Source organism: Alexandromys fortis, unplaced genomic scaffold (assembly GCF_014885135.2).
Source record: "Alexandromys fortis isolate MF-2015 unplaced genomic scaffold, M_Fortis_MF-2015_v1.1 scaffold_120, whole genome shotgun sequence".
NCBI lineage: Eukaryota > Metazoa > Chordata > Mammalia > Rodentia > Cricetidae > Alexandromys > Alexandromys fortis.
Genome location: NW_026067999.1, coordinates 1,786,618 through 1,813,448, shown reverse-complemented (window position 1 = coordinate 1,813,448; position 26,831 = coordinate 1,786,618). Strand labels below are relative to the sequence as shown.

Genomic DNA, 26,831 nt, shown 5'->3' with positions numbered 1-26,831 from the left:
CATAAGCCTGCTCTAACATGAGGTAGGCACCCTCTACAAGGAAGTGGCAGACACAAAGTAGAGGCTTGCACAGCAAACAAGGTAAGAGCGGGGCCACACATAGAACAGATATGCTCTATTACTGTTATAGATGAGAAAACTGTTTCAAGTTTAATCTTCAAAATGGGGAAAAAAATGAAGTAGGACATGGTGACTCATACCTGTAATCCCAGCATTCAAGAGGTGGAAGCAAAAGGGTTGTTCCAGAATCGCAACCAGCACATAGTAACCTCGTCTCAAAAAATGGGAAGTGGGGTGAAAACCCTTTTTGACCTCTCTTCCTATTCTGATCCTCACATCACCAAAGTTCATCTACATTCCCCCTCTGATCAACACTGTTAGGACTCTGTCAGCCACAAAATTCCATTGCTCTAGGCTCTACCAGGGCAAGGGTGGTGTGTGTGTGTGTGTGTGTGTGTGTGTGTGTGTGTGTGTGTGCATTCATGAACATGCAGACACTAGAAGAGGACATCAGGCACCGTGTTCTATCATTCACTTTATCCCTTTGAGACAGGATCTGTCACGGAATTTGGAGCTAGACTGGAAGCCAGCAAGCCCACAAGTAAACTCCTATCTCTGCCACACATACCCCCATGTAACTGGATACACGTACAGCCACACTCACCTACATTCTCAGCACTTGAGAGATGGCAGCAGGAGGATCAGGAGTTCAGGCTCCTCCTTGGCTGAATAGTGAATTCAAGGCCAGCCTAAAATATAGGGGATCCCCATCTCAAAAAACAAACTACTGAATAATTGAAACTTGTTAGAGAGTGGGTCTCAAAGGTTTTTACCACATTCTCCAAACTTTGTGGCTAGTAGAAGGTAGCATGATTTTAGTAATTATCTCATAATGTATATATACAGCAAAACTTACTTTGTACTTCTTGAATACGTACAATTTTATATGTTCTTTTTTTAAAAGGACCATTTTTCTTCCAGTCAAGATGGCCCCTACCTTTCTTTCCTGTGTCCTACCTGCACCCCTTTACAGAGTCTGCTATTTGAAAGGAACCAGTACCATTTGGAGTGAGTGCCCATTAGTAAGCTTTAAGGGTAATCCATAATGTTAACAATAAATGACTGACTCCGTGGAGGCTTTAAAGCTAATGTATTTGTCAGCCTTTTAAACCTTGAGCTCAATGGGAAGTGCCTTAGAAATAGGTATTTCAACCACTTGTTTTTTTTTTTAATAGAAATAACTGAATGTTTGTGGGAGGAGATATTTTGGGGGGAAACTGTTTGGAGCTGTCCACTTTAGAGTCCTAAATACAACATTACAAATGAACTACCAACACAACTCCACTTGCAGGCTACTTAGGGATTGGAGACATGGGTGCATTTTGCTGTGACAAAATACTGACAGGCACCACTGTATGTATGTGGAGATCAGAGGATGACAACATGCTTGAGTTGGCTCTCTCCTTCCACATTGTGGGTCCTCCGAACTGAACTAAGGTTCTCAGGCATAGCAACAAGTAACCTACCTGCTAAGCCATCTCCCAGGTCCCTTTTAACTTTGTATTCAGTTCTGACGCCAGCACATGGAATAAATGATGCTACCCACATTCAGAGTAAATCTTCCCTACAGAGATGGCTCAGCAGTTAAGAGCTATTTCTGTGGCTAGCTGGTTGTGATGGAGCACGTCTTTAATCCCAGCACTGGGGAAGCAGAGGCAGGTGGATCTCTGAATTAGAGGCCAACCTGGTCTACAGAGTGAGTTCCAGGACATCCAAGGCTACACAGAAAAACCCTGTCTCAAAAAAAAAAAATAAAAATAAAAAGAGCCATTTCTGCCCTTTCAAAGACCCACATTTGGTTTCCAGTATCCACATTGCGCAGTCTACAACCTCCTGTCACTTCAGCTCTAAGGAATTCAATGCCCTCTTCTGCTCTGCTCATGTGGCATGCATGCATGCATGCATACATACATACATACATACATACATACAGAGATATACACATATGTAAAAGTAATTTAAAATAAATAAATCTTTAAAATCAAAATGGAGCTGAGGAGATGGCTCAATGGATAATAGTACTTGTTACACAAGGATGAGGACATAAATTCAGGCCCAGAACACATGTAAAAAGCCAGGAGTTACCACACATGTGCCTACAACCCCAGTATTGTGTGGACAGAGACAGAAGGATCAGAGACTTACTGGCCACTGGCCTAGCTCGATTCAGTGAGACACCTTGTCCCAAGAGAATCGAGTAGGGAGTGGTAGAGCAAGACACTCAACATCTTCCTCTGGCCACTATGTGCCTGCACATCACACAGGCAGCATACACACACACACACACACACACACACACACACACACACCATTCTGCCCCTGTTATAGCTATATTCTTTATAACTGCCTTTCTGCGGGAAATGATTTTAAGCACAAGCTAACTCTCAAAGGCCTTCTATATTTTTTGTCAAGTAGAACATCTTCTTCAATGTTCTAAAAGTAAATCAAATAAATGCCCAAGTAATACAAGTGGCCTAAGCGGTTACTCTGGAGTGAATTGCCTGGGTATCTGTTTACTTGTTTGTTTGAGACAGTCTCATATAGCCCAAGCTGGCCTCAAACTCCTGATTCTCCTGTCTCCACTTGCCAAGTGCTTGGATTACAGAGACAGGGTCTTTATGTGGATTTGTTGTGGTTTGGCTGGTTTGAATTTTGTTTCTGTTTTTTAAAATCTCATAATTTGCATAGCATATAAAGTTGTTGAAAGACAAGCCAAAGGAAATAATTCAAACTAAAGGCAACATGAATTAGCCTTCACCAGAATTGGCTTGTAATTGTAACTAATTCACAAATCAGATGTCAAATTAATTTTAACTCTGAAACTTCCTAGATCATAAAGGGATAAAGGCATAACAATAATAAAAAATTCAATCAGAATATTATCAAATACTACAATCTCAGATGTCTATTTGCACCTTGCTAAAACACTTCTAGCCATCCCATGAGCGGTTCAGTAGTAAAACTACTACTAACTAGTAGAAAGTAAAACTACTTTCTAACCTAGGGCTGGAAAGGTGTTTCAGCAGTTAAGAACGGTTGGACCTAAATCAGGAGCACAAGGAGAGAGAGCACGAGCAAGGAACTCAGGACCGCGAGGGGGGCACCCACACACTGAGACAATGGGGATGTCCTATCGGGAACTCACCAAGGCCAGCTGGCCTGGGTCTGAAAAAGCATGGGTTAAAACCGGTCTCGCTGAACATAGCAGACAATGAGGATTACTGAGACCCCAAGAACAATGGCAATGGGTTTTTGATCCTACTGCACGTATTGGCTTTGTGGGAGCCTAGGCAGTTTGGATGCTCACCTTACTAGACCTGGATGGAGGTGGGTGGTCCTTGGACTTCCCACAGGGCAGAGAACCCTGATTGCTCTTTGGGCTGATGAGGGAGGGGGACTTGATTGGGGGAGGGGGAGGGAAAGGGGAGGCGGCGGTGGGGAAGAGACAGAAATCTTTATTAATTAAAGAAATAAATAAATTTAAAAAAATCAAAAAACAAAAACAAAAAAGGACTACATAGTCAAAGTTTAAAAATAAATAAATAAATAGATAGATAAATAAATAAATAAAATAAAAAGAGCAGTTGGACCTGCTTCAGTTTCCAGCATCCTCTTGGCTGCTCACAATTATCTATAACTCCAGTTTCAGGGGATCCAATACCCTCTTTTAGCCTCCCAGGGCACCAGGCATACACATTATATACAAACATACATGGAAGCAAGGCACTCATACACATAAAATACTGAAATATTTTTTTTACAAAAAGACTCCTAATCTCCCACTTTTCAATTCTTTAAAAAAATGTGTGTGTCTGTGCATCTCTATCTATGCCATGTGCAGGTACGCAAAGAAGATCCAAGACGGAGCTGGATCTCCTGGAGATGGAGTTAACAGGCAATTGTAAGATGCCTTCTGTGAGTGCTGGAAATGAAATTTGGGTCCTCTGAAAGAGCAGGAAGTACTCTTAACTGCTAAACAATTTCTCCAGCCCCTTTTCTACTTTCTTTTACTAATACCACCATCTGAGTGTCCATGATTGTTTTGAAAGCAGAGCATGTATTCTGTTTTCATGGTGTTGTATTTGATATGAATTCATATTTTCATTTTTTATAATTTTTTGATATATTTTACATGTTTTGGGGGGGTGTATGCACTGCCACAGTGCATGTATAGAAGTCAAAGAACACCTTCCAAGAGTCTGTTCTCCCCTTCCACCATGTGTGTTCTGGGAATCAAACTCAGATTATTAACTTAGTGGCAAGTGCTTTTACCTCCTAAACCATCTCCCTGCTTATTTCGGTTTTATTTGTTTATTTCTGTTTTGTTTTGAGGCAAGGTCTCACTATATGAGTGAAGATAGCCTAGAACACACTCTATAGCCCAGGTTGGCCTCAAACTCATCCCCCTACCTCTGCTTTCTTAGTGCTGGGTTACAGACGTGATTTCAATCAAGTGATGCCGTCATGGAGATGTTGCAGGAACAGATTCTTTTTCTCCAATGACTTAAAAACTAAAAAAGCATGGCTAGAGAAATGGCTCAGAGGTTAAGAGCACTGGCTGCTCTTCCAGAGGTTCTGAGTTCAATTCCCAGCAACCACATGGTGGCTCACAACCACCTATGAGATTTGGTGTCCTCTTCTGGTCTGCAGGCATACATGCAGGCAGAACACTGTATATATATAATAAATAAATAAATCTTAAAATAAAATAAAATGAAAAAAAAACTAAAAAAGCAGGAAAAGCAGAGTTTTCAGTTGGAGAGGGGATTAGGAATCTACAATCTGAATTTGTATGGAAGCTGAAACTTTTATATTGGGGGTTCCCTTTCTTTCTCAGAATTAGTGGGGTTGGACTATTGTGAAGGATTGAATAATCCAAAGAAAAGAAAGAAAGCTAACTGGTTCCTACTACATAAGCTCCAACCTCTCCCATGAGATTTGGGAGTCCTCCAAAAAGCCTACCAAGTCCCTATCTAGGAGGGAGAAGAATCAGGAACTTGGCCATCTTAAATATCTAAGTGAAGAGTACATTTATCTACCTAAAGCCTGTCTACCTGCCTACCAGGGAACTGTCCGACACCTATTCCCTTAGACTAATAGAGTTAGAACATAAGTCAACTGTGTTCCTAGTAAGTCTCCTCTAAAAGCAGCTGAAACAACATTAAAGCAGAAAAAAGGCCAGAGTTGCTGCAGATCCAGAAGTATTCTGCAACACTCCAGAACGTTCTATTAGGTCTTTGGGTAAGTCAGAGAAATGGCATAATATAACAAATTTTTGTTTTCTCTTGTGGGTACTCTTGGATGCAGCATCTACTATAACCCTTGGAGAAAAATCTATTTCTCTTTTTATGTGTGCCTGTTAAGAGCCTGTTCTGAATAACAGTGTCTCCATTGATTTTGTAAGCAACCATAATACTTACCTTGCATGCCAAAAAAAGGGCAGGGGGAATGACAACTAAAGAAATGAAACAGATTTTAGCAGTCGACATATCCTAAAGAGTCTCCTGGTTTCCAACATGTTTACTTTCTTTAGCTAGAAGAGAAGGAACGACCGTACCTACTAAGTAATTGCTGTCTGCCCAAGTCAAGCCACTCCTCAGGCATTGTGGTGCTGGCTGCCTTATGATTCCATTCCCCTTAGTCTTTTTCTTTAATAAGACTTTCAGCCATCAGCACAACTGCTGGCTCTTAAGGCTATTTTTCTCCAGCAAAGTGATCTCAGCACATAAAGACATTCAATAGCAATTAGGTTTTATTGTTTTCATCTCACTTATGTGTATGGGAGCCACTGAAATGTAAAATGCACACATCCTCTGACTTAGCAGTTTCCCGTCTATGGATCCATCCCACAGATGTGCTTATGTGTGGGTAAAGAACATAGTGTACGTGGAGGTCAAATTGTAGAGTGATTTAAGGTTAACAAAGAGTAAAAGCTAAATACAAGACTATAAACACAATACCATAAATGCAATAAATACTGTCATGCCCATAGTGCACACAGCTAGGCAAGCTGTAGAAGGTTCTTACACAATGACAGGTAATCAGTGTAAGGTGGGGACAATGTCTCAGCATGCTAGCTAAAGTGGCTGTGGGTGTGGCCCAGTGGTAGGATAGGACACTAAGCTAGTATTCATGGTGTGCCTTGAATTCCCATTCACTGCACTGCCTCCCCCTCAAAAGTCTATACATTCATCCACACATACGTACATGTATAGTCTCTCTCTCTCTCTCTCTCTCTCTCTCTCTCTCTCTCTCTCTCTCTCTGTCACACACATACACACACACACACACTTCACACATATGCATGCATGTGTCCCTGAATTAATAACAACAGCAAAAAAATGAATGTAGTTGCTACTTTGGAAGAGAAGTAACACAAAATAAGGCGAATGAAGTCATTTTATACCTTCTCTGCAGATTTAACTTTATCCTGTGTATCAATTTTTCTTCGTACACATACAGAGCAAGCATAGGCATCAAAGACCTAACCTCAACAAGCTGTCTAATAGCGACACCTACTGGTAAAAGCCCTTCCTATCCCACTGTATCTCCTGAAAAAGAAAACCCATCATTTTCCTGGCAGAGCCACTGCAGCTATTACTCGGGAAATACATTTCTATTAAAGCCTCCTAAGGAACTCTTTGCTGATATGAGGCCTTCTGAGCATAAGGCTTAAAAGTACCATCTGGCTGGGAAGTGACGGTTCATTATGGTTTGAACTGAAAGCTATAAAAAGGCATGAATATTTCTTGACCATTCCATGGGGTAAAAAAAAAAAAAACAAATCAGAAAATAAATGAGAAGAATATGCTATGATGTAACTAAAAAGGGGATAAGTTACAGATGGACATACACATTTGTTTTTATTTTTAATTAATTTCAAGATATGTGTGTGTGTGTGTGTGTGTTTTGTTTGCATGTTTGTAAGTGTAACATGGTCATGCAGGACCCACAGAGGCCAGAAGAGAGTGTCAAATTCCCTAGAACTAGAGTTATAGATGATTATGAACTGCTATGTGAGTGCTGGGACCTGACCCCAGGTCCTTTGCAAGAGCATGTGCTCATAACTACAAAGTCATCTCTCCAGGCCCTATTGATATTTTTTAAAAATGGCAAAATGGGGCTGACAAGATGGCCCAGTGGATAAGGATACTTGTCACCAAGATAATGATCAGAGTTCGACCCCCAAGACCTCTACAAGACCTATATGGTAGAAGAAGAGAGCCAAATCCCACAAAAGTTGTCGCCGGCGCTATATGCAAACTGTGACATACGTGCCTAGACTCATGCACACACATGCACTCAAATAAAATGTCATTTTGTTCAATGGAATAAATCAAGAAAAAATAACAAATAGTTGCTATACGGGAAGGTGGAGGAGTGTTGTTATACAAGTATGAAGTGCACCCTCCCGGGCCCTGTGTTCAAACAGTTACTCCCCAGCTGTAGTGCTGTTTAGGGAAGCTGAGGAAGCCTTTGGACGAGGGGCTTGGTTGGCAGATAAATGTTGGGCTGTCTAGGAATGATGAAGGTTAACAGGCCAGCTTTGCTCTACACTTGGTGTCTGCCTACAGCATGTTCCTCATGTTCCCACCAATGTGGACAGGAACCAGTCCCACCACTATGCCTTCTTATTCCGATGGCCTATATCTCCTCAAACTGTGCGGCAAATGAAACCATTCAAGGCTCAGGAGGTAGTTAAGTTGGTTGAGTGCTTCCCTAGCATTCACAACGTCCTGGGATTCCATCCCCAACACTACATAAACCAGGAGTGACAGTGTACACCTGGAATCCCGGAAATTGGGAGATAACGGCAAAGAATCAGAAGTCCAAGTTATCAGAGGGTTCCTTGATAGGCCATCTCAATTTAAAAAACAAACACTCCTCCCTTAAGCTGTTAAGATGGAATATTACTTATGTCATAAGGATGACTAACTAGTATAAAAAATAATAATAGAACTAGATTTCTCAAGCCAATGACTACTTTCTCTTTAATTATGCATCTGTGTGTAGATACGTACACAAGAGCAGGTCAGAGGCACTGGATACCCTGGAGCTGAAGTTACAGACACTTGTGAGCTGCCTACTATGAGTGCTGAGATTCAAAACTCAGGTCCTCTGCAAGAGCGGTACACATTTTCTTAACAGGGTATCTCTGTGTAGTCCTCACTGTTCTGGAACTCACTATGTAGAGCAGGCTAGCCTCGACTCACAGAGATCGCCTGCCTTTGCCGCTAAGTGCTAGGATTAAAGGCATAAGCCACCATGCCCATCTGCAGCACACATTCTTAATTGCTGAGCCGTCATTCGAGCGCAAAGTCAATGATTCTTAGTGGAGACAGTTCTGACCACCCTCCCAGCATTTGGTAATATCTCGAGGAAATTTTAGTGTCATAATTGAGTACAGGACTAATGACATCTAGCACCTCACATATAACAAATAAAAATATGCCCCAGTTGACAGTGCTGAGGATGGAACTCAGGGTTTTGTATATACTGAAAAACACTTTACCAACTGAACTACATTCCAAGCCTTGGAATTTTTTTAAGAAATAAAGTGATCCAGAGTACCCTGAGAAAGACTGAGTGATGGCTTCCAGCTCCAACGATGTGAAAGAGTTCCTAGCCAAGGCCAAGGAAGACTTCCTGAAAAAATGGGAGAGCCCTTCTCAGAATACAGCCCAGTTGGACCAGTTTGATAGAATCAAGACCCTTGGCACAGGCTCCTTCGGGCGAGTGATGCTTGTGAAGCACAAGGAGACCGGGAACCACTACGCCATGAAGATCTTGGACAAACAGAAGGTGGTGAAGCTGAAGCAGATTAAGCACACTCTAAATGAGAAACGCATCCTGCAGGCTGTCAACTTCCCGTTCCTGGTCAGACTTGAATTCTCCTTCAAGGACAACTCAAATTTATACATGGTCATGGAGTATGTACCTGGTGGGGAGATGTTCTCCCACTTACGACGGATCGGAAGGTTCAGCGAGCCCCACGCCCGTTTCTACGCGGCGCAGATCGTCCTGACCTTTGAGTATCTGCACTCCCTGGACCTCATCTACCGGGACCTGAAGCCCGAGAACCTTCTCATCGACCAGCTGGGCTATATTCAGGTGACAGACTTCGGTTTTGCCAAGCGTGTGAAAGGCCGTACTTGGACCTTGTGTGGGACCCCTGAGTACTTGGCCCCTGAGATTATCCTAAGCAAAGGCTACAACAAGGCTGTGGACTGGTGGGCTCTCGGGGTCCTCATCTACGAGATGGCTGCTGGTTACCCGCCCTTCTTCGCTGACCAGCCTATCCAGATCTACGAGAAAATCGTCTCTGGGAAGGTGCGGTTCCCATCCCACTTCAGCTCCGACTTGAAGGACCTGCTACGGAACCTTCTGCAGGTGGATCTTACCAAGCGCTTTGGGAACCTCAAGTGGTTTGCCACGACTGACTGGATTGCCATCTATCAGAGAAAGGTGGAAGCTCCCTTCATACCAAAGTTTAAAGGCCCTGGGGACACGAGTAACTTTGACGACTATGAGGAGGAAGAGATCCGGGTCTCCGTCAATGAGAAATGTGGCAAGGAGTTTACTGAGTTTTAGGGGTGTGCTTGTGCCCCGTGGGTTTTCTTTCATTCTTTCTTTTTCTTTCTTTTTTTTTTTTTCTTTCTGGTTGGGGGTGGGAGGGTTGGATGAACAGCCAGAGGGCCCGAGAGTTCCATGCATCTAAATTAACACCCACTCCACACCCCCAGGCTAGGGAGAACAGGAAAGCCAGATATGGGGAAGGGGCAACATCAGCTGCTCCCCTTCTCCCCCACACGTCTCTGCCTGTTTTCAATGGATTGCTCAGCTCCAGTCACACCCAGTCTTACTGGTGTATCCAAGGGCAGGGTCTGGAAAGAGGGTCGCAAATTTGCCCCAGCCTCCACCCCCAAGCCAGCACTGGACACTAAGAACGAACAGAAAAGCCAACCTTCCCTTCCATGCAGTCCTACTTGGAAAGGGAGATTTTAGTCACATGTACAGAGGGCTGCTTGCTAGTAGGTTTTTTTCTTCTTTTTTCTTTTTTTTTATTTTTCATTTAAATTAAGTTCCACCAGTGCCTCCCACCCTCCAAAGTGTCCCACCCCTCCCAAAACCCCTCGCCACTCCCCAAATCCACTCTGATGAGGCCGGGGTAGCCAACTGACTCTTGTCAAGGAAGGAACTGGGCTTTGAACCTCGCCCTGTGCTGCTAGCTTCCCGGCCCCCCCCCTCCAGGGGTCTCATGCCAATTCTTCCGCGCATCAGCCCCCTTAAGAAGCCCCTCCCGATCCTGGGCGCCTCACTTCTAGCTTAGCTGTCAGCTGTCCATCACCTCTTGCTGTGCATCCCCACTCACTGCACCCCCAAGTCTGATTGTGCTTTTCTCTCAATAGAAAGGTGGGGAGCGACTGGGAAATTATCCCAGTTATCCCTGTGTTTGTCCCTCTTGTAACTTCTCCCAAACAGGAGGAGCTCTCAGGCCTGGGTGGGGGCCCCGGGTGGGCGAGGGGGGCCGTTCAACCTGTGTGCTGGAAGGATGAGACTTCCTCTTGAACAGTGTGCTGTTGTAAACATATTTGAAAACTATTACCAATAAAGTTTTGTTTTAAAAAAAAAATAAAGTGATCCAAAATTGACTGCCATGATAGTGACACAGATCTGTAAAAACGCTAAAGCACATTGAATGCGAGCTTCAAATGGCCAAAATCTGTAAGATGTTAGTAGTAATAATGATTGGCAAATGGCTCAGCAGGTAAGGACACCAGTCCTAAGCTCAACAGCCTGAGTTTGATCCCTAGGATCTACACAGAAGAACCAACTCCTGCAAGTTGGTCTCTAACCTCCACTCACATGCTGTGGCACGTGAATCCACACATATGTGCTCAAGAGTGTACAAATACACACAAAATAAATAAATTCTTTAAAAAAAAACACAGAGAGAAACAGGCATGGCAGTTACTACCTGTGACCCCAACACTTGAGAGATTAGGGTTAGAGAATTGCTGTGAGTATGGGGGCCAGCCTGAGCTACACAATGAGTTCTAGGTAAGCCTAGATTATGGCGAGACCACATCTAAAACAAAAGAAAGGCCTATAAGATGGCTCAGTGGGTTAAAAATGCCTGCCACACAAGCCTAACAAGCTGAGTTCATTCCCCAGAACACATAGCAGAAGAAAACCAATAACTGCAAACAGTCCATATGATACACACACACAAGTAAAAGTGAAAAACCAACCAAGGAGAGTATAAGCATTATATGAAGGCCGCTGATTATTAGATAAGAATGCTTGGCAGCAAGAATGTCACTGTAGCGAGCTGCGTGAGTCACACCTGATGGAGATGTATAATCAACTCCTGAGATGGCTAAGACCTGACTTATGCCTGATCACACAATGATCATCAGCTGCCTGCATATGTGTGAACCTATGGGCAGTGCCCACCTGGCAGTTCGGGGTTGGCAGCCCATGCCTACTTAAGGGCTGGGAGAGGTTTGCCCAGGGAGAGAGAAAGAGAGGAGGAGAGAGGGAGAGAGAGAGAAAGTGAAAAAGGTCCTGGAATAAACTGCAGTGAGAAGAGCTCTGGTGGTCGCGTCATCCTTGCGGGACGAGGGTAGACGCGACATGTCACTAAATACACACATACAGGCAACTGATGACCAGGCAAACCAAAGGCCATGGACAAGCATGAAAGACAAAAATTACTAATGAGTGTGGAAAGAACTCGAAGGCACAGAAATAACGCCTTTCTAGAAGTGGTTCAATTCTTCATTGGTTTTGTTAAGGCTCCAGGAAGAAGATCATAAGAGGGCCATATAAGGTATAGGGAATCTCCACGGGAAAACTGAGAAATACTACTTCCGACTGTCCACACTGGAACCCCTAAGTGTGGGAGAAATTGCAATGGCGTGAAACAAATGAATAAAGCAGCAAGTGATGAAATGTGAGCACCTTCCGGCTTGGCAAAGGATCCTGACTTTAAAAAAAAAAAAAATACTTATAGTCAGGCATGGTGGCACCTGCTTTTAATCCCAGCACTTGAAAGACAGAGGCAGATGGATCTCTAAATTCAAGGACAGACAAGACTACAGAATGACACCCTGTCTCAAACAACAACACAACCATTTCTTTATTATTTGTGCACACACATACATAGATGCCAACAAAGGCAAAAAGACAGTGTCAGATTCCTAGAACTGGAGCTATGGGTGGCTACAAGCTGCCTAATGCGGGTACTGGGAACCAAACTTGGATCTTCTGGAAAAGTTGCAAGCACTCTTAGCCAGTGAGTCATCTCTCTGGCCCCATGACTGAGTGAGTATCCGGGGGGAAAGGAACTGGCAGGTGAGGACTAGCAGTTGCCATTTTTTAGAAGAATAGATGGCCACCAATGTGGAAAATAGGCAGACTGGGGACAAGACTAGAGAAGGGACAGCTCATTTATTTATATTAGCTCTTATAAATTGGTGTCACACTCAATTTATTCCTTTCCTAAACATTAAGCTTGAAAGCTGCCGCAAAGACAAGTCAGGCAGAGCTGTGTTTCTTCAAGGCACAGCTGGCAAGATAGACTAGTGAGAACAAAGCAGTTGGAAGCAAAAACAATAGGAAATAACAAATTCATATATAATGTGTAAAGTTCTGGCACCGTTAGGAGAAGACAGTAATTACCTGTTACAGAGCTAGGCAAGAAATGAAACAGAATGACGACTGGACCCAGAAAGATCTACAAGCCACTTACCAATGGAACTGGAGTGTTTGGCTCGAATTCTGTAGAATTAGCATCTAAAAACAAAGACATTTAGTGATTTACCAATATTGCTGACACATGTTCTTGTTTTAAATAAACACTGCTTAGTAAACCTTTGACTCACCTTCCAAATTCAGGCAGTTTCTTGCAAACTCGATCACGGCCAGTTGCATCCCAAGGCAAATTCCTATTAGGAGAAGCACATGAGCATGTTTTGTATCTAGTGGCATTTTGTGTTCAACTGTTTCCTGAAGTCTCTAAGAATGAAGACCTCAAGAGGAAGACTTCCTGCTTAGTTCCCTGTGATCCATCCCCCCCTTAGCACCCAGAATAGTTCCTGGAAGAGTAGTAAGTGATAGCAGTCAAAACTAAAGGAGCAACCTAAGGTGCAGAGGTGAGCAAGAAGCAACTGGAGGGCAGATGAGGACCAGCTCCCAGAAGCCAAATCCGCCATCTGCCACAGGTATTCTTGAACCAAGGCACCTATGGGGCTGCAGAGCTGTTTCAAAGACCTTGAGTCTCTCGGAGCAAGTCTAACAGCATCCCAACTCAAAGGAGTCTCCTTGAGCTGAGATTTCACATTCCCGCCTCTCAAGATTTCACATCCATAACATGGCCTTGGCCACGGCAACCTGAGGTTGGCCAATCTGAGGGTGACCTCCTAATCTGAGGTGGAACTGCTAATCTCAAAGAGAAAAGGAGCAGCAGGGGCTGGCACCAGTGCTATGGCAGAAAGCAGGCTAGGAGACACAAAATGAAACTGAGCAGGTGCTCAAAAAAGGTAGAAGTGGTTTGGAGAGGTGGCTCAGAAGTTAGGAACACTCATTACTCTTGCAGGTTCTCAGCACCAACATATGGCAGCTCAAAAATGTCTGTGACTCCAGTTCCAGAAAGAAAAGCCCTCTTCTGGTCTCCAAGGGCACTGCATGCATGTGGTACACAGACACACATACAGGCAAAATACCTAGACACATAAAATAAAAATAAATCTTTAAAAAAAAAGGTAAGTGGAATGCAAAGGCCTGGGTCACTGCAGGCCTGTTGCCATTACAGATGCTTTTGAACCTATCTCCACACTCACTGCAGCCCATCAACTCCCTCCTATAAACAGACAACAAGGAGCATTCCAGATGCTGTTACAGACATTGACATGTGATCCAGGAGATGCAAGGGGAGAAGTCATCAATACACAAACATGCCAGGGTTAAAGGGATACACAGGAAATGGTTTAGTGCTCAAGGAACTTTACAAAGTTCCACATGGTTAGTACATAAAGAGACATGATGTTATGAAGCAAAGATACATATCTGTAATCCTAGCACATAGAAGGTATAGGGAGGAAGATCGGGAGTTCAAAGCCAGCCTCGGCTACACAAGTTCAAGGCTCACTTGAGGATGGAGATATGAGAGAAAATAGGTTCAACATACACTATATACATGTACAAAGCTTGAAAACATAAATTAAAACAGCAGAAATGTGAAAAGAATTTCACTGGCCACTTTATATGTTGTTTATATTTATTGACAGACCAGATATAGCATGTACTGTATAAAACAGGAGCACTTGAGGCTGGAGAGATGGCTCAGTAGCACAGAGAAACCCTGTCTCAAAAGAGAGAGAGAGAGAGAGAGAACTTGTTTTCTTCCAGAAGAGCCAGTTTCGATTTCCAGCACCCACATGGCAGCTAACAAACCCCTGGAAATTTAGTTCTAGGGAATCTGATGCCTTCTTCTGACCTCAAAGACTACCAGGTACCCATGTGCTGCACAGACATAATGCAGATAAAACAAAACAGGGTACTTATTGGTCATTTTGTCTTACATGCCTTTAATTGTACAAAAATAAAAAAAGACTAAAGAGCACACATGAGAGGAGAGACTTGAGAACAACTTGCACACATTCTATACAATGAAAATCACATCAGAAGCTTAAATGGAAACTGACTTTACAGAGAGATTTAAAAAAAAAAACAAATAGTCAAGGGCAGAGCTGTAGCTCAGTTGATGGAGTGCTTGCCTAACCTGCTCAAAACCCCAGGTTCCATTCCTCACTAAAGCATAAACTAGTGCCTATCTGGAAGTGAAGATAGGCGAATCAAGAGTTCAATGTCATCCTTGGCTTTATAGCAACTTTGAAGCCAGCCTGAGCTACATAAAAACATCCTGTATTAAAACATCCTGTGATAGTTTAAATGAGAATGGCCCATAGGCTCATAAGTTTGAATATTCGGTCTATAGTTTGGAGGATGTTTGGGGGATAACTAGGGATCTGGCCTTGCTGGAAGAAATATTACTGCAGGCAGGCCATGAGGTTTCAAAAGACTTGCCATTTTGAGTTAGCTCTCTTTGCTTCCTGCTTACAGATAGAAATATGAGCTCTCAACTACTGCTCCAGGGCCATGCTTACCTGCCCGCTGCCCTGCTCCCTACCACGATGGTCATGTACTCCTCTCCCTCTGGAACTGTAAGCACCAAATAAACCCTTCCTTCTGTAAGTTGCTTGGCCATGATGTTTTATCATAGCAATGAAAAAGTAACTAATACACATGCTCTTTTTGTGTGTGTACATGACACATATACACATGTGGGATGAAAATGTGTACCCAAGTACAGAGGCCAGAGAAATAAGTCAGGAGTTCTGAATTATCAATCTCTACCTCATTCCCTTGATACAGGGTCTCTTGGTGATGCTGGAGCTTGCCAGTTCATCTAGGCTAGCTTGCCCCAGCAACCCTCCTTTCTCCCTACCCCCACACACAGTGTTAAGGTTTTATGCATGTACAGTCATACCAAGCTTTTAATGTGAGTGTTGGGGATCAAATCAGGATGTCTGTTGCCCACTGAGCCACCTCCCCAGCCTTAACACCCCATCTTAAAAAGCAAAAAAAAAAAATAACAACAGTCCAAATGAGCTTAGGTCAGAATAAAGCAAAGGAAGTATCCTGGGTTTTTATTGGGAAAGAGGTCCCAAAATTCTGGAGTATCCAGAAAAAGAGCAGGTAGTAGAAAAAACATCTAACATTCTGCTGATAGTAAAAGACAGCAAACCTTCCTTTCAGCTCATAAAGCCACAGAATACCTAAAACACAGTGGGCAACTGGGCCTCCAAGCCCCTCCTACCTGGATCTCCAGCAGCAGAGCTGCCTTTAGCACATCCAGCTCCCATGTCATCTGGCTTTACAAATTACAAACTAGGCTTTACAAATTAAACAAAAGCATTCAAAAGACCTGCCTCTGAAGGTATAGTGATATATACCCAGTATTTGGGATGCTGAGACAGGAGGATAGCTTGAACCAAGAGATTCAAGATCAGCCTAGACAAACACAGTACGACGGTAAGACCTCACCTCTTTTAAGAAAGAAAGAAAAAAGACCTGGTATAAGCAGCTTTTAACAGAGCTGCTCCCATGGCACTGACTGATCTTTCTGTATTCTCTTCTCTAAATAGAATGTAAGTTTCAACTTAGAGCTGTAGGTGTAGCACAGTAGAAAAGTGCTCATTTAGCACACACGAGGTCCTGGGTTTGATCCCCAGTACCTCACATACACATGCAAAGTTTCAACTGAAGAGCTTTTTTTTCTCTTTGTTGTTGTGTGTTCACTCGTTTCTTTTTTTCAGGACAAGGTTTCTCTGTAGCTCCGGCTGCTCTGGAACTCACTTTGTAGACCAGGCTGGCCTCAATCAAACTCAGAGAGACCCACCTGCCTCTGTCTCCTGAATACTGGGATTAAAGGCATGTGCCCCACACCTGGCTTAAACACGTTTCCAAACAGGTTACTACAGAGTTCTGGGGAACAGCTTTTTGCTGGAAGTGCTAAGAGGACTGGTAAGAATACAGGTACAACATTTTTCCAGCTTCTTGCTATTCAGAAATGTCTCTTATAAACTCTAAGTAATAATTCGAGGCTTTACAAGTTATTGAATCTTCAATTATGCAGCCATGAGCAACATGCAAAACAAACTGGGTGGTTGTGTTACAATAAAACTCGGTTTACAAAAGCAAGCTAGGAGCCACGTTCAGTTTGATAAGCCCTGTCGCAAATGATTTGGTGCCTGACTTTCAAAAGTTAAGTTCACACCTTCACAAGAATAAACCTTACTACATGCTTCCCCAACTAATGTATGACACCTACCTTAAGTCAAAAACCTGAATAAGGGCTGGCAATATACCTCAATGGCAGAGTTGCTTTGCATGTATCCTTAAAGCCCTAGGTTCAATTCCTAGCACTGAAAAAAAAATACGTAAAACTCATAGGCTCAATAAACAAAAAGTTTTACCCAGAAATGGAATCTTCTTTGTCCTTGCCCAAGAAATTGCCTGGAGTTTTCCCACCGTTCCTCGGAGTCCAAAGCCTCCAGGCACAAGAATGCCACTGAAATTAACACAAGATGAAAATAAAGTTGACCAGTCATCACTTTAACAATACTTTTAATTAACTAATTAGAGTGTGTCTGTGGGTCCATGTGGCAAGTACACGGCACAGTGAGAGTATGCGAAGGTCAGAGGACATCTTGTAACAGTTGGCTCTCTCCTTCTGCTATGTGGGTGCCAAGTATCGAACTCAAGTTGTAGGCTTGGCAACAACTACTTTTACCTACTAAGCCATCTCACCAACCCACATTACTTTTATTTTTAAAACTTGTGTTTTCATCAGTTATGATCAATGTTCCCAAACTCAGTGCTTGGCATAATCACTAGTGAATGTCTGAGGTCTATTTTCAGAATAGGTTACATAATTAAACATCTTTTAGCTCAACCTTATGTGGACATATGGGGACAGTTTCTTCAACTGAATTTAATATATATTTTCTGATAGGTATTGGTGGCTTCTGACTACAGTAACTGAGAAATTCTACTCAATAAAAAATGCGGACAGTCATGGTAGTACATGCCTATTAACCCAACACTCAAAAGGCAGAAGCAGGAGGATTGCTGCAAGTTCCAGGCTAGCTGACTATGGCTAAACAGCAAGAGTCTGCACCAATAAAACAAAAACAAAGACTACAATGAGAACTATGTGTGATGAAATATACTTATAATCCCAGCACTCCAGAGGCTGAGGCAGGAGGATTCAGAGTTCTAGGCCAGTCTGGACTATATAATGAGATCTGTCTCAAAAGGCAAAAACAAATAAATAAAAGAATATAAAATAAAAGAATTAGTCAGGCAATGGTGGCTTGCGCCTTTAATCCCAGCACTCAGGAGGCAGAGGCAAACAGAGGTCTGTGAGTTCAAGGCCAGCCTAGTCTACAGAGTGAGTTCCAGAACAGCCTGGGCTAAATACAGAGAAACCCTGTCTCAAAAACAAAACAAACAAAAAAGAATTTCTGAGGGCTGGCAGAAAGGGAGAATGAAAGAGAAACATAAAATGAATGAAAATAAAAATGGATTAAGGTCCTTTTGTTGTTAAATTTTTGAGACAGGGACTCATGGAGTGCAGACTAGCCCCAAACTCACTCTATAGACAAGACTAGACTTGAAATCTGAATCCTCGCACCTCATTCTCCCAAGCATTGGGATTACAGGTATGTACTATCACACCTAGCTGGGTTCTAACTACTATAGAAAAACTTGCAGTGTCTTATGCCATCAGAAAGAGTTAAGCTGATAAAAGCAGCCTATGATTTCAATTAAGTAACAGTGAATGAAAATGCCCTGGCTAGAGCAAACACTTAAACTAAAAAACAACAGTTTGAGCTACGTAGCTTTGAGACCAGTCTGGTCTACAGAGAAAGTTCCAGGATAGCCAGAGCTACAAAGAAAAAGCCTATCTCAAATAACCAAATGTGAAGGGTTGGGGGATACAGCTCAGTTGTTAGAGAGTACTTGTAAAAAACAACAGTTTGAGCTACGTAGCTTTGAGACCAGTCTGGTCTACAGAGAAAGTTCCAGGATAGCCAGAGCTACAAAGAAAAAGCCTATCTCAAATAACCAAATGTGAAGGGTTGGGGGATACAGCTCAGTTGTTAGAGAGTACTTGTCTAGGCTGGGCGGTGGTGGTGCTCGCCTTTAAGGAGGCAGAGGTAGGCGGATCTCCGTGAGTTCAAGGTCAGCTTGGTCTACTAGAGCAAGTGCCAGGACAGGCTCCAAAACTACAGAGAAACTTTGTCTCAAAAAACGTTGTCTCAAGAAACCTTGTCTAACACATAGTCCTAGGATTCCATCCCCAGCACCCCCTAAACAAGGCCTGATAGTGCATGCCTATAAACCCCGAACAGGGGAGGTGGAGACAAGAGGATCAGGAGTTCAAGGTTGCCCTAAGATATACAATTTCCAAGCCAGCCTGGGCTACACAGGCCTTCTTTCAGCAATTAATTAATTAATTAAAATAAAAATAAATTAGTAAACACATGGAAAACAAAATCAGAGAAAGGTCCTGTTTATACTTAATTTTCTATATGCAGTAGGCATTACTGCATCTTTCAGTAAATCGGCACTCTTTCCCTCTAATATAGTCTCCTCACCCTCTCCAAATAAAACCACTTCCACTGCCCGTGTCACCTGAATGCAATGTTGCATGAAAACTGCACAAAGACCACCTACAAAGACCACCCGAACTCCTACCTACTACTCCAAATGCACAAAACTTAGCAACTGTGGCAAGTGAAATAATTACAGAGAAACCACAATGACATTGTCCTCCTCATGTGGACAGTTCCTGGTACTCACTCGGCTATGCACAGCTTCTGCCAAGCTTCATGGAATTTCATAGGGTCCTCAGCTTTCATGACTGGCTCCAGATCAACGGAGTCTATGTACTAAAAAGCAAAACAGTAACATCAAAAATCCAACAGGTTGAAGGAACATTAAAAAAAACACTCAGTAATACTACAACTATCTAAAGTTGTTCAATAACTGAGAGCTAGTCTAGCTCTACTGAGCTCATGAGGCCTCACTCTTCCCAGAAGATCTTATAAAGTACAAGTGAATTCAAGGTCAGTCTGGCCAAATTAGCAAAGCTCTTTCTCAAAATATAAAATTAAAAAGGTTAGGAATATAGCTTAGTGACATAGAATTTGCCTCATATGCTCAAAGTCCTAGGTTCAAGCCTAGTACCATGAAGCGTAAGGAGAGGAGAGGGAGATGGAAAGAGAGAGACAGAAGAGGGAGAGGAAGAAGGAAAGAAAATGGCCTGGCCATTAAATCTCTACTGAGCTTCCCAGTAAAGAGTACTTTACACATGTTATCACAGGTCATCACTGGGGTCTTCCAGCCGAATCTATGCAACTCCGTGTTGGAAAGGCCTCTGGGAAGCTTGCACTCGCCTTTCCCCAGACTCTACCCCATAGGACTCGTCCACTTGCCGATGTTCCTTTGGATTCTCTGGCTATCAGAAATCTTAGACATGGCTGTATGTTGAGTCCTGTCAGTCTTCCTATTCAACTTTCCACACAGCAGTTGGACTTAGAAGCACTTCATCACAATCTGCCTCTTTGGGAATCTCTAAATTGTGTTTGTTTGGCCGTGCTGTGGAAGGACCTAAGGACTTGGTCATACTAAGTAAGCACTCCAGCACTGAGCAACATCCCCAACTATGATGATTTGAAGAAGAATGGCCTCCCATAGGCACATATGTTTGAATGGTTAGTCCCTAGTTAATGAATGTTTGAGAAGGATTAGGAAGTGTGGTCTTATTGGAGGAGATGTGTCACTGGGGGGTGGGGTCTTTGAGATTTCAGAAGTCCTTGCCAGGACCAGTGTTCCTCTCTCTGCCTGTAACTTGTGGATAACATGTGAGCTCGCAGCTACTTCTCCAGCACCAAGGCTGCCTGCCTACTGTCATACTTCTGCCATGATAATGGACTAACCCTCTGTACCTATAAGCAAGCTGCCAATTAAAAAAGGGGGTTGCCTTAACCATGGTGTTTCTTCACAGCAACAGAACAGTAAATTATGTTTATTTGTTTTGCAGTGCTGGGGATGGAACCCAGGGCCTTGATCATGCTAAGTAAACTCTCCAGCACTCTTTAGAATACAAAATACTGGAGTGATGGAACTATCTAGAGAAGGCCTGGAGAGATGGTTCAGCAGTTAAGAACACCCACTACTGGGTTCCCAGCACTCATATCAAGTGGCATAGAACCACCTGCATCTCCAGCTTCAGGGAGATCCAATGCCTCTGGCCTCCCTCATACACTTGCACTCACAAGAACCCACGCACACACAGACATAGGTACACATACAAATAACTGCAAATCAATAAAGAAATAGCTAGAACAGCAGGCTGTAACTCACCATCAGATTCAACTTGTAATTGATGGCCACGGCTGAATGTTCCAATGCTTTGAACACAGAGGCATAACAGTCCCTGAGTTTGGTGTATTTACCAACCAGGGCGATGGAGCATATTTTCTGCAGTCTTTCATACCTGAGAAAGGAATCAAGTTAAAGTATGTACACTTTAACATCACAAGCAACAATGCAGTCACTGCTCTTATTCCAAGTACTTTTCAGAACCTTAGAAAGAGACAAGACACTCAGTGTACTTGACACAAATCTCTCCACCAACATGCCAAACTCTGGTCATCATACTGATTTCAAAAGCATAAGAAGAACTGGGGCAAGACCTGGGAGCAGCCTCCCCACACACCCAACCACCCCCCCATAGCATTTGCAACCAGCAGAGCCTTGGCCCTGCCCCCACCTGGAGAGGTAAGTGTCTGGGTCCCCAGCTGGAGGGTCCTACTCTCTAGGCCAAAGCTCTTAGAGGAACATCCCATGCCCCAACCCCACCCAGAAAAGCCCCCAGAGACCTGGGAGCAGCCTCCCCACACCCCCAAACAGCCCCTTGGCATCTGAGACCACCAGAGCCTGGACCCTGCCAACACTGGAGAGGTAAGGGTCTGGGTTCTGGACTGGAGGGCATTAATGTCTAGGCCCTAGACCCTACAGCACATCTCATGCCTTACCTCCAGTCAGCGAAGCCCCCAAAAACTGGGAGCAGCATCTGTGACCACCAGAACCTTGACCCTGAAGACACCTGGAGAAGGTGAGTGTCTGGGTCCTTGGCTGGAGAACCCTACTCTTCAAGCCCCAGCCCTACCTCAATCCATTCTGGCACATTCCATGCCCTACCCACACCCAGCAAAGACTCAGGGACCTGGGAGCAGCCTTCCCACATGTTGGATTATCCTCCAAGGCATCAGCAATCACCAGAGCCTTGGCCCCGCCTATACCTGGAGGAGCCTCAGAGCCACATCAGTGTCCATCAGAGGCCTGGAACTGCCTGCACCTGGAGGAAGAGGAACCTAAGCTACAGACCCCGACTGCACCAACTGGAGGAAGAGGGACACCCTGAAGCAGAGACCCCACCTATACCCACTGGAGAGAAAGGAATGGGCAGATGGTACTGTAAGAATACATTCAAAAACATAAAGAGCAAAATGGCACCACCAAAAACTAGTGGTTCAACATCATCAAGACCTGAATATCTCAGTGCAGACAAAGCAGAAAAAAAACACCTTAAAAATAATTTTATGAAGATGATAGAGTCCCCTAAAGAAGAAATGAAAAATTCCCTTAAAGAAGTGGAGGAAAAGACAAAAAAAAAATGGAAGCAATCAACAAATCCCTTAGAGAAAGCAAAGGAAGCCAAGAAAAAAAATCAAATGGGAAGGAAATGGCTCAAGACATGAAAACTGAAATAAAGACAATAAAGAAAACACAAACCAAGAGAATTCTGGGAATGAAAAATGTGGGCAAACAATCAGGAACTACAGATGCAAGCATATCCAACAAACTATGAGAGATGGAAGAGCGGTGTCGAAGATACAATAGAGGAAACAGATTCATCAAAGAAAATGTTAAATCCAACAAATTCTTAACACAAAATATCCAAGAAATCTGGGGCACCATAAAAAGACCAAATCTAAGAATAATAGAGGTAGAAGAAGGCAAAATCCAGATACAGGCACAGAAAATATATTGAACAAAATCACAGAAGAAAACTTTCCCATCCTAAAGAAGGGCATACCTATGAAAGTACAAGAAGTTTACAGAACATCATATAGACTGGACCAAAAAAAAGTCTCCTCACCACATAATAAACAAAACACTAAACATACAGAAGAAATAAAGAATATTAAGAGCAACAAAGGAAAAAACCAAGTAACATATAAAGGCATACATATCAGAATTACACCTGACTTCTCAATGGAAACTGAAAGCCAGAAAGTCCTGGACAGATGTGCTGCAGACACTAAGAGACCACAGATGCAAACCCAGACTACTATACCCAGCAAAGCTTTCAATCACCATAGATGTATAAAACAAGATGTTCCATGGCAAAACCATATTTAAACAATACCTATCTACAAACCCAGCCCTACAAAAAGTACTAGAAGGAAAACTCCAACCCAAGGAAGTTAGCTACACCCACAAAAACACAGGCAATGGATAACCACACAATAGCAAACCCCAAAGAAGGGAAACATACATACAATACCAACAACAACAACAAAACCAAAAATAATAGGAATTAACAATCATTGGTCATTAATATCTCTTCATATCAACAGTCTCAATTTATCTATAAAAAGACACAGACTTACAGAATGGATACAAAAACAGGATCCATTCTTCTACTGCTTACAAGAAACATACCTCAACTTCAAAGACAGACATTGCCTCAGAGTAAAGGGTTTGGAAAAGATTTTCCATAAATGGACCTAAAAAAAAAGCTGGTGAAGCTATCCTAATATCTAACAAAATAGACTTCAAACTAAAAATGAATCAAAAGAGATGAAGGACATTTCATATTCATCACAGGAAAAATCCATTAAGATGAAGTCTTAATTTTAAACATCTATGACCCCAAAACAAGGGCACCAACATTTGTAAAAGAAACATTACTAAAACTTAAATCATACATCAACCCACACACACTAATAGTGGGAGACTTCAATATCCCCACTCTCCCCAATGAACAGGATTGTCAGACAGAAACATAACAGAGAAATAAAGGAACTAACAGAAGTTATGACTCAAAGGGTTTAACAGACATCTATAGAACATTCCCCTAAAACACAACAAAATATACCTTCATCTCAGAACCTCATGGAACTGTCTCTAGAATTGATCACATACTTGGTCACAAAGCAAACCCCAACAGATACAAAAAAATTGGAGTAACCCCTGTATAAGATCACCATGGCTTAAAGTTAGAATTCCACAATAACACTAATTGCAGAAACCTCACAAACTGATGAAAATTGAACAACACTGAGCTGAATCACCCCTAGGTCAAGAAATAAATAGCAAGAAATTAAAGACATCCTAGAATTCAATGAAAATGGATACACAACATACCCAAATTTATGGACACTTTGAAAGCAGAGCTAAGAGAAAAATTCATAGCATTAAGTGCCTATATCATCAAAAACCTGTACTAACCAAAATTGGAAAATTCAAAGAAAATGAACAATTTTCTGGATAGGTACCACATACCAAAATTAAATCAAGATCAGAAGTTCGAGATCATCCTCAGCCTCACAGTGAGTTCAAGGACAGCCTGGGAAACATGAGATCATACCTCAAAAATAAAAAATAAGCCAGATGTGGTAACACACAAGAGGCAAAGGCAGGCAGAGATCACTACAAGTTTGAGGCATCTCTGGTCTACATCTTGACTTCCAAGCTAGTCAGATATACACAGTGACACACTTCCACAAAAACATACAGATAAAATAAATAAAAACACAAAATCAAAAACTAAGCTGGGTGGAGGAAAAAACTTAGAGACTAAAAGTAACGGGAAAGGTAAGACTTCCCAGGAAGATTAATAAATAAAAAAAAAAAACTGAGGGAAAGTTGTCATGATGCGGGAGTCCCCTCTGTGTGCTGTGATTACCATTAATGAACAAAAAACCTGCTTTGGACCTATAGCAAGGCAGAACTTAAGTAGGCAGGGAAAGCTAGGCTGAATGCTGGGAGGAAGAAGGGTAGAGTCAGAGAGGTGCCATGGAGCTGCAGCCAGAGTCAGGGAGACATACTGAAACTTTGCCGGTAAGCCACTGCCATGTGGAGAATCACAGATTAATAAAAATGGGTTTAATTAATATGTAAGAGTTAGCCAAAAAGAAGCTAGAGCTAACAGGCCAAGCAGTGTTTTATATAATACAGTTTCTGTGTGATTATTTTTGGTCTATGCTAGTCAGGCAGCTGGGAACCAAACAAGCAGTCTCTCCTCCAACATTATCAAGCCTTTAATGCTGCTTAGTTTTATCTTGTTCTGTAGAATTCACAGTTGTGTATGTCCAGAAGTGGTAAAGCAGTTGCCTAGTATGCATTAAGCCCTGGGTTCATTCCCCAATATTACAAAATGATGATGTTGATAATGATTATAATGATGCTGATGAATTCTTGATAACAGAAAGCAAGTTAATCTCAAGCCAAATATCAGAGATGCCACCAGAAGTAGATATTTTGTCCTAAGGTGTGGTCTACCTACTTAGCAGCTGCCAGTGTGCAAAAGAGTTGGCTGGGTCTCACTTTTTCTCTGCACAAAGCTGAAGGACATGGCTCTGACCCAAAAGAAGGCACACTAAAGACAATTACAGGCTCCTCCTTCTATTCACTCACGTCCAAACTTCCTTGACAGAAATCACATAGTGATAGATGGAACAGATGAGCGCATGAGCCAAACACCCCAGGGTGAGGCCTGCTGTGCTGGCTGACTGATATACTAAGTCCCTTATATTCACTTTCCCTTCCCAGATCAACCAAAGGTCCCCTCACATGATTAACACAGCTATCACAGATGTGTGAGGCAGGCTTCTGCTATTACTGTGAGCTTCTGGGAAATGGGAAGCAGAGTCTACTTTACAGGCCCACCCATCATGGGCAAGTCCCAAAGTGGGAAAGGGTATCTCATTTCAGCCTGGGGTCCCAGGAAAGGACCATATCCACTTTAACCAGGACCGCTGGTGTCTGAGTGGCAGTGAACATCCATCATCAGAGCAGCTGCTCTGCCCTCTCACTGACTCCTTACACATTCTACAGACCACAGTGGGGTTGGCCATTATACATTGCAGTTACCAATAAACCAACAATCCAAAATGATATAGGTACTGCCATCTCCGTTTATTTGGAAGACTGTGGTGAAATGAATGGTTCTCCACTAGGCTGGAGATGTAGCTCACACATTAAGGCTTGTATGCTTGAAGCCCTGCGTTCAATCCTTAAAGGGAGGAAAAAAATTCTCTGGTCATGAAGGCACATGCCCTTAATTCCCTAAGAACCTTATAAACTGAGTGTAGAGGCACACACTTTTAATCCCAGAACTCAGAAGACAGTGGCAGGTAGACCTACAAATTTGAGTCTGCCCTGGTCTCTAGAACGAGTTCCAGGACAGTCAGGGCTACAAAGAGAAACACTGTCTTGGGGGAAGAAAAAAAAAAAAACAATAAAAAAAACTTATAAAAATGGTCTTGTCTTTGCTGATACAATTAAGGATCTGGAGGAAGGAACGAGTATCGACTCCTGTAAAGTTGTCTTTTAACTGGTGTGTATGTGTGCATGTGCACAAAATAAATGAATGTGATTTTGAAATAAGTGCTTTTTAAGATATGTAAGTACTGGATGGGCGCTGTGAATGGTGGTGGATACCTATACACAACCTCAGCAATCTGGAGGTGGAGTAGAAGTTCAAAGCCAGTATAGGCTGCAGGAGACTATCCCAAAACCAAACAAACAAACCACTTTCAGATGGAGTGCTAAATGTAGAGTCAAGCTTCCCATTTAAAGGACCTTCTTTAGGAAATGTTAGCCAAATCTTAAATAAAACAAAAACTCTGCAACACTTACAAGCATAAATTAGGCTAGGGATAGGGCTCAGCAAAGAGCACTTGCCTAACATGCACAAGTTCTGGCCCCAGGACTGAAAAAAAGAAAAAGGTGGAGTAAATAAAAAGTAAATTAATGTATTAATCAAACATCCAGAATTAAAAATATTCCTTTGAGCCAGACAGTGGTGACACACGCCTTTAATCCCAGCACTTAGGAGGCAG

At 42.7% G+C, this 26,831-nt stretch overlaps 2 protein-coding genes across 3 annotated transcripts in view; one reads left to right on the top strand and one right to left on the bottom strand.

Moving 5' to 3' along the window:
- Ctps2 (CTP synthase 2) overlaps positions 1–26,831 on the bottom strand; it is a 116,178-nt gene that overhangs the window by 66,957 nt on the left and 22,390 nt on the right. For both annotated transcript variants that reach the window (XM_050160595.1, XM_050160596.1), the window contains 5 exons: positions 21,061–21,193; positions 19,495–19,583; positions 17,103–17,197; positions 12,948–13,010; positions 12,815–12,858 (listed from right to left, as the gene is read on the bottom strand). In XM_050160595.1, the coding sequence (XP_050016552.1) occupies positions 12,815–12,858; positions 12,948–13,010; positions 17,103–17,197; positions 19,495–19,583; positions 21,061–21,193 (424 nt within the window). The remainder of the gene's footprint in view (positions 1–12,814; positions 12,859–12,947; positions 13,011–17,102; positions 17,198–19,494; positions 19,584–21,060; positions 21,194–26,831) is intronic.
- LOC126512697 (cAMP-dependent protein kinase catalytic subunit alpha-like) lies at positions 8,635–10,697 on the top strand. The gene has a single exon (XM_050160605.1). It carries the CDS (start codon positions 8,650–8,652, stop codon positions 9,649–9,651), a length of 1,002 nt encoding a protein of 333 aa, XP_050016562.1. The 5' UTR covers positions 8,635–8,649; the 3' UTR covers positions 9,652–10,697.

What these genes read in the sequence shown, in the direction of transcription:
- LOC126512697 (XM_050160605.1), top strand. Translation starts at nt 8,650, where the DNA reads ATGGCTTCCAGCTCCAACGATGTGAAAGAGTTCCTAGCCAAGGCCAAG.